General features: G+C 45.3%; 1 protein-coding gene across 1 annotated transcript; it reads left to right on the forward strand.

The window, feature by feature from the left end:
- The first annotated feature begins 6,232 nt into the window (after positions 1-6,232).
- On the forward strand, positions 6,233-7,449 carry LOC124045002 (DNA-binding protein inhibitor ID-1-like). Its single transcript, XM_046364205.1, has 2 exons — positions 6,233-6,729; positions 6,876-7,449. Exons 1-2 carry the CDS (start codon positions 6,385-6,387, stop codon positions 6,909-6,911), a joined length of 381 nt encoding a protein of 126 aa, XP_046220161.1. The 5' UTR covers positions 6,233-6,384; the 3' UTR covers positions 6,912-7,449.
- The last annotated feature ends 257 nt before the right edge of the window (positions 7,450-7,706 follow it).

Here is a 7,706-nt window from a genome sequence, read left to right on the forward strand (position 1 = left end):
TACCATGCTGTGTTGTCATGTTGTGTTGCTACCATGCTGTGTTGTTGTCTCTCTTTAGGTAGTGTTGTGGTGTCTCTCTTGTCGTGATGTGTGTTTTGTCCTATATTTTTATAAAAATATATATCTTGAATCCCAGGCCCCCATCCCCACAATAGGCCTTTTGCCTTTTGGTAGGCCGTCATTGTAAATAAGAACTGTTCTTAACTGACTTGCCTAGTTAAATAAAAGTACATTTTTTAAATTGTAAAAGCACAATATTACCAATGGATTTGAAGTGCTATCTGATCCATTCACTGCAGTGGAGGAACTGGTTACAACTTATCAACATGCAGATGGGGTCAAAGGGCAGGTCTGCCTGACACATTCCACTGCATATAATGTGGTATACACTAACTGAAGGAAGAGTCAGTGCTTTAGCTAATGCTGGGGTGATGGAGGAGGGGGTCAGAGAGTAGTAGCAGGGGGTTGGCTTGAGCATGGTTGTCCTTAGCACTGTAAAGGCTCCAGGCTATAACAGTGTCTCCTATTGTGTGGACCTCCCCCTTAGAAAAGGCCCTGAATGGGCCACAGGTCCTAGGCTTCTCCAAGCATTCACCATTGAAGTGGAAAGGATCCCACCGCCCAATGTCTATGCTCTCAAAAGATCTTTGCGTGCCATTGGTGCACTGGCACTAGCAGATGACGAGCTAATTAGAAGCTATTATGTGTGAGAACCAGGCTGGTTGTAGGAGCCCGGTATTCAGGGCCCTCAATTGCCAGACAAGCTGTTGCCTCTGCCTCAACCAAAGTCTCGCCCTTGCTGGGTGTGGGAGAGAGGGGCAGCCCAGTGGAATCAGGCATCATGGGGAGAAAGGGGGCACCATGGGGAGAGAGGGAACGCCCTGGGAAGACCAGGGGACACTGTTAAAGGACAATGTATGATTGAGTGAGTGCCATAGTGTTGGCAGGAAAGCCAGGGAGGGGCACACTGATTCCAATGCTGGGACAAGTGACAGTAGTCTACATAGGGTGGGGGGTTAAAGTTGGGCCCACATACTTTCACATAGCTAAGCATAATACACCCTCCAACATGCAGCTCTCAGGGGGTGGGGGCGAGGCGCTGTGTGGGTATCTACTGGGCTTGACCCGCTAACACAGCGTCAGTGAGATTGGTGGCAGGGGTCAAAGGTCAGAGCACAGCCACAGGAGGATGCTCATTAGCTGCCTGTCAGAGGGCTGCAGTCTGCTTGCATGGTGATCCCCATGGCTCAGTGGGAACATATCAGCTATCAGCTGGCAAACGGCATTAGCCTGAAATCCAGAACTGGTTTTGATAACATTCCACTCTGTATTACAGATGTAGGACCTTAATTTGATACAGCAGGAAAACAATCCCACAGCTAAAGGAAATTTTAATTATTATGTGGATTCTAATTCATGGACATTTTTTTAGTTCATCTTTTTTTGTAAGGGAAAATCATGTTTGAAACATCAAACTGGAAATTGCAAACTTCAGAAGCCTTTTAAAACCTCAAATATACTACACGTTTTAATGGAAAGTTCTCCTGCAACACGGTGATCAAAATTAAGTTCCTACATCTGTAGGTTCATATCCTGTCCTATACCTGCAGGGTTTAACTGTTATCTTTCTCTATTAAAAGGAAAAGAGAGCTCCCTAAATTCTGCCTATTTGAGATCTTTAAAGCCCTTATAATCTGCTGACCCTGACCTAAATTAACATCACAATGTGTTTCTGACACCAGAGGTCAATGATTGGTGTCCATTTTAACTTGTTCTGTAGAACATAGACCCCCCAGGCTGACACAGTCCCGCTCCTTTTCCCCTTCCATCCCCTTCCCTTGAGCTCCAGTGACACACCCCATCCACAATGAGACATCTGAAACACACCCCATCCACAACGAGACATCTGAAACACACCCCATCCACAACGAGACATCTGAAACACACCCCATCCACAACGAGACATCTGAAACACACCCCATCCACAACGAGACATCTGAAACACACCCCATCCACAATGAGACATCTGAAACACACCCCATCCACAACGAGACATCTGAAACACACCCCATCCACAATGAGACATCTGAAACACACCCCATCCACAACGAGACATCTGAAACACACCCCATCCACAATGAGACATCTGAAACACACCCCATCCACAACGAGACATCTGAAACACACCCCATCCACAACGAGAGACATCTGAAACACACCCCATCCACAATGAGACATCTGAAACACACCCCATCCACAATGATCCACACCCCATCCACAATGAGACATCTGAAACACACCCCATCCACAATGAGACATCTGAAACACACCCCATCCACAATGAGACATCTGAAACACACCCCATCCACAACGAGACATCTGAAACACACCCCATCCACAATGAGACATCTGAAACACACCCCATCCACAATGAGACATCTGAAACACACCCCATCCACAATGAGACATCTGAAACACACCCCATCCACAACGAGACATCTGAAATCAAAACATATGTGTAATTTAAAAAATATATGTTTTTTTTCATCACATGGGCTACATGAAAAAATGTTTAGCCATATGGGCCAAATGTCAGAGTAATATGATAAAAGTGAAGAGCATAATACCAAGGTCATTTTCACAGGGCCTACGTTACCCCATGAACCCGCCCCCTCGGAACACTCAGCACACCTGCTCACAGGTGATGTTATCAGTCAAACAGGAATGGTGATGTTAGAAGTCAAGCAGGAATGGTGAGAAAATGGAAAACACAATGAATCCTTCAGCTAAATGGGACAGGCCTAAAAAAACGCCTCTTCATGCCTACAGCTCTGTCACTGGCTGTTGAGTCGACTAAAATGTTGATATACTGTATACAGAGAAGTTCAACTGTGGTAACGTCTTAGCTTGTGTTGAACTTTGACCAACAAACATTATGGATGGCAAGAGAGACATCAGTCCACAAAACAATTATATGCATATACACACACTCACTGGACTCTACCCAGACTCTAACTGGGCTCTACCCACACACTGACTGGACTCTACCCAGACTCTAACTGGGCTCTACCCACACACTCACTGGACTCTACCCAGACACTCACTGGGCTCTACCCACACACTAACTGGACTCTACCCAGACACTCACTGGACTCTACCCAGACACTCACTGGGCTCTACCTAGACACTCACTGGACTCTACCCAGACACTCACTGGGCTCTACCCACACACTAACTGGACTCTACCCAGACACTCACTGGACTCTACCCAGACACTCACTGGGCTCTACCTAGACACTCACTGGACTCTACCCAGACACTCACTGGACTCTACCCACACACTAACTGGACTCTACCCAGACACTCACTGGGCTCTACCCAGACACTCACTGGACTCTACCCAGACACTCACTGGACTCTACCCACACACTAACTGGACTCTACCCAGACACTCACTGGGCTCTACCTGGACACTCACTGGACTCTACCCAGACACTCACTGGACTCTACCCAGACACTAACTGGACTCTACCCAGACACTCACTGGACTCTACCCAGACACTAACTGGGCTCTACCCAGACACTCACTGGCCTCTACCCAGACACTCACTGGACTCTACCCAGACACTAACTGGACTCTACCCAGACACTCACTGGACTCTACCCAGACACTCACTGGCCTCTACCCACACATTCTATACCACTTCATGGCATTCAACCAACAACCAACTGCCTTCAAACCAGCGTGTGTGGTGTCACTGTCACAACTCAGGGAGGATCTAACAACAAGGGAGGGAGACAGAGCGAGAAAACATTTTTATACCTCAGTTAGTAGCTAGTTGTAACAAACCACAACAGAAAGAACCTCCTCTCTGTCTTAAAATCAGGAGCTAATGTGTTTCACTTTCCTCTGTCCCCTCCCCTCCCCTCCCCTCCCCTCCCCTCCCCTCCCCTCCCCTCCCCTCCCCTCCCCTCCCCTCCCCTGACCCCCTCCCCTCCCCTCTCCTCCCATCCCCTGTCCCTCCCCTCCCGTGGCCCTCCCTCTCCTGCCCCCCCTCCCCTCCGTCCCCTCCCCTCTCCTCCCCTGCCCCTCCCCTCCCGTGGCCCTCCCCTCCCCTGACCCTCCCCTCCCCTGCCCTCTCCTTGATGTTGCAGTAAACACGATTAAAAGGGCCCAGCTGTGTGGGGTTATTGTTGGTGTCAGTAGGAAGTGCTGATAGCTTCTGCAACTGAACAAAAGCTGGATGAGAGAGCAGAGGGGCGCTCCAGACTCACTGGCTCCAGACAAGATTTTCTCCCACAATACTTGCTCTGCACTCCCATTGTTTCAGACCACTGGCTCTCCCCATCCCCAACATGACCTGTGAAAGAGGATGTCACTCTCCTCACACAGCAACAACTCTCTCTAGAGGCTGGGGAAGAAGATGAGTTTTGCTTAGCGAGTATAAGTAAAATGCCTTTTTTTTAAAGAGGGTTAATTGTCCAGTTAAGAAATGCTGATTTAATTACATTTGCATAATCAACTCCATGCACTTAATTATGATACATGCTTTGATCAAAAATGAATGTTCCACATGCCGTATTTCCAGTGTATTATTTGAGCATTTCACATAACTTGCAATTCATTTCAACTGAATTACTCATTCAAAACCACATATATTTTGGGGGGAAATACCAGATGCTAACAATTACATTCTTCTCCGTTTTCACTTTGTGCTTCCATGCCTTCTCTTGTTTGGTTCTCTGTCTCCAAATGAATTGCAAGTTTGTGGAAAACTCAGCACAATTATACAAGTTGCGAAATGTATTTGAATCTATTTACTAAGTAAAAAGAAAAACGAATTAAAATCTAATTCTGGTGGACTACAGCCAGATAGTCAGGCACTGAAACTGCAACATTGTAAGTTATTTTATATCAGTGTAAAATATACAATGTTTTACTTGAGGAATTTCCTTATGAAAAAAGAAGGGGAGTACCTAACTGAAGGAATTCAGGAACTGTCATTTTACATTCAAAGCCTTCTGTCTTTTTTCTTTTACAAGCCTTTGGAGCTTGAGTGAGCAAGCGAGAGACAATGGCAGTTTGCAGGTGTGTGGGGCAGTAATCTCTTCACTGAGTGGTTTAACGTGATAAATGAATAACGATTTTGGGCAGACAGTTTGTTCTCAGGGTTTGTGCTGTGCAGGTGAATGGGGGGATTGTGAGCCCCGTTGTTTGAGGTCTCCATGGACACCGCCCGCGCGGCGCCGGGCTGACAGCCGTCAGGGACTACATGAATGGGTGACGTCGCGGAACTGGCGCCTGGCGGTCTGCGTCAGCTTGTTTGGACGATCTGTGGAAGATTCAAAACAGAGCAATTCACATACCGCCCGGCGCTCAGTGGGAACATGTGAACGACTCTGTGAAACTATTCATTGGAAGAGTTAAGGCTTAATGTGTGTAAACTATGAGATTTGTAAATTGAAAGATATTTATTGCATAGGATATGTTAGTCCATGAGATTCGTCTACTAATGAAATGCTATTTTAAATACATTTTAAGTTTTTAGCTTATACTTTAAATCATAATTTGCATACAATAATGGAAAATCTATAGCTGCTAAATAACTGCCAAATTAAGTGATGCTATTAAAACATTAATTTGGATAAGATTTGTTGAATGGTCAAATGCAGAATGATGTATTTAATTTATAATAAAATGCGATATTATGCACTTTTCAGTTGATTAAGACATAATACTTATAAACAAAAAGATGTATTTTGAGGGTAGCATTCTGAAGAGCTGGGATGTGCAGAATGCTTGTTCATCTTCTCTATTTTATCGAAATTATAAATGGACGGGCTTTTTTTCAGTAGGCTAAAGACATCCCCAGTAAAAACCTAGATTGATGTGACAGGTCAGGTTATGTACCGTAAGATTGAGTTCCAATTGGTCTACAGTTAAAAGCCTATTAATCTAGTTATTGCAGCATTCTTCATGACTAAGCTCCACACCCACGTCTCCGGGCGGTCTCTACACCTGCAGAGTCCACGGTCAAAGGACAGCTGGGAAATGTGTTTCCATTTGTAACACCATCATTTAGCAGATTGTAAAGATTGATAAACACCCCGTCTCTAATGGTAGCGAGGACTGGAGGACCGCCCCTCCGATGCATGCGGGAGTTTCTCATTGGTCCAACGCTTCAAAATGTAACCGCTTCAGTCACTCCCCGAATTCTGCTGGAGAGATAAATGCAGCGTGAGTTCCCTTCAGAGCCACAAACTGTCAAAATTCGCTTGACTGTAACAGTCTGAGAATTCTCACCAGGATACCAGAACTCGCATCTACTTGACCTCTTTTTCGTATATTGCTCTTCACTCTTCAAGACGTCAGAACAAGAGAAAATGAAAGTTGTCGGATCTACCTGCACTCTCAAGAACACCGAGGACATGGTCCGGTGTCTCTCCGAACAGAGTATGGCCATCTCCAAGTGCAAGATCCCAATGCTGGACGAGCAGATGAGTGTATTTCTGCAGGACATGAACAGTTGCTACAGCAAGCTGAAGGAGCTGGTGCCCACTCTGCCAGCCAACAAGAAAGCCAGTAAGATGGAGATTCTGCAGCATGTTATCGACTATATCTGGGACCTACAGGTCGAGCTGGACGCACCCGGCAAACAGCAGGCCACAGATGCACCCCGGACCCCTCTGACAACCCTCAATGCAGAAATCGCCAGCATCTCTGTGGAGGTATGTGTACAGAACAATTACATCAACGCAATTTCGGGAAAATATATTATTGCCATGAATTAAGGACACCACTGCATAATCCTGTGCTAAAACCAAGTTGTTATCTGCGTGTTAAAATGTACCATTACCCCTCTTCCTTTTCACAGAACGGATGCTCCGACGACAGAATTCTCTGCCGCTGATTAAGCAACATATAACCATTAACCGAAGCAACATGAACGGTGTTTTCGCCAGCCATGGATGACATTTCGTCGCATTTTATGTCTTGCATCAAGCAGTGAAGCGACGTGAAAATCCATGATATGCGTAGATAAACATTCTGAGTTGAAACTACGAAGTGTCAGGTCAGGAGAGCTGTCCCCACGCAGCCACAGGTGTCCTGGTGTCACCAAGAAGAGCGGCGCGCTCCGGGAAGACGCGTGCTGGTCGAGCTGAGACTGAGGATGGTCATCAACAACATAGCATCCTAACCCAACGAGCTCTCCTCGATGTTGATACATGTTGGACTTTATGCGAAATCATCTTTCATTCCTTATGATATTTTCTGTCTTTTGAGCAATTTATATGTAGAAAATATTTATATTTTAAAATGTCAATTTCTCAGATTGCTGAGCTATATTTGTATTGTATATTACAATGATTCAGATGTGATCCCCAATATTGTTTTTATAACAATGTACTTCTCGTGTTTTTATTAAAACAATATATGTTAGGTGAGAATAATGCCTTCACTTTTCTTCTTGTTTTATTCACAACACGTGTTGTTCGTTGTAGACCTACTACCTTGGTTTGAACTGCGGGTCAGACATTCACTTGTAACGGTTACATTTCCAGACTGAACATAGTCTTGGCAGCCATGGAACATTACAATTAGTTCAATCAATGTACAGAGAGGCATGTCTGTGGATCTACTATGTAACCAAACCATGACAACTACAGTATTTTGTTGAACAATCATGGCAATAAGGTGATCACAA

Source organism: Oncorhynchus gorbuscha, linkage group LG10 (genome assembly GCF_021184085.1).
Source record: "Oncorhynchus gorbuscha isolate QuinsamMale2020 ecotype Even-year linkage group LG10, OgorEven_v1.0, whole genome shotgun sequence".
Lineage (NCBI taxonomy): Eukaryota > Metazoa > Chordata > Actinopteri > Salmoniformes > Salmonidae > Oncorhynchus > Oncorhynchus gorbuscha.

Bases quoted from the DNA above. Each gene is read 5' to 3' on its own strand.
- LOC124045002 (XM_046364205.1), top strand. From the start codon at position 6,385: ATGAAAGTTGTCGGATCTACCTGCACTCTCAAGAACACCGAGGACATG. The intron at 6,730-6,875 runs GTATGTGTACAG...TCCTTTTCACAG, and splicing joins TCGCCAGCATCTCTGTGGAG to AACGGATGCTCCGACGACAG.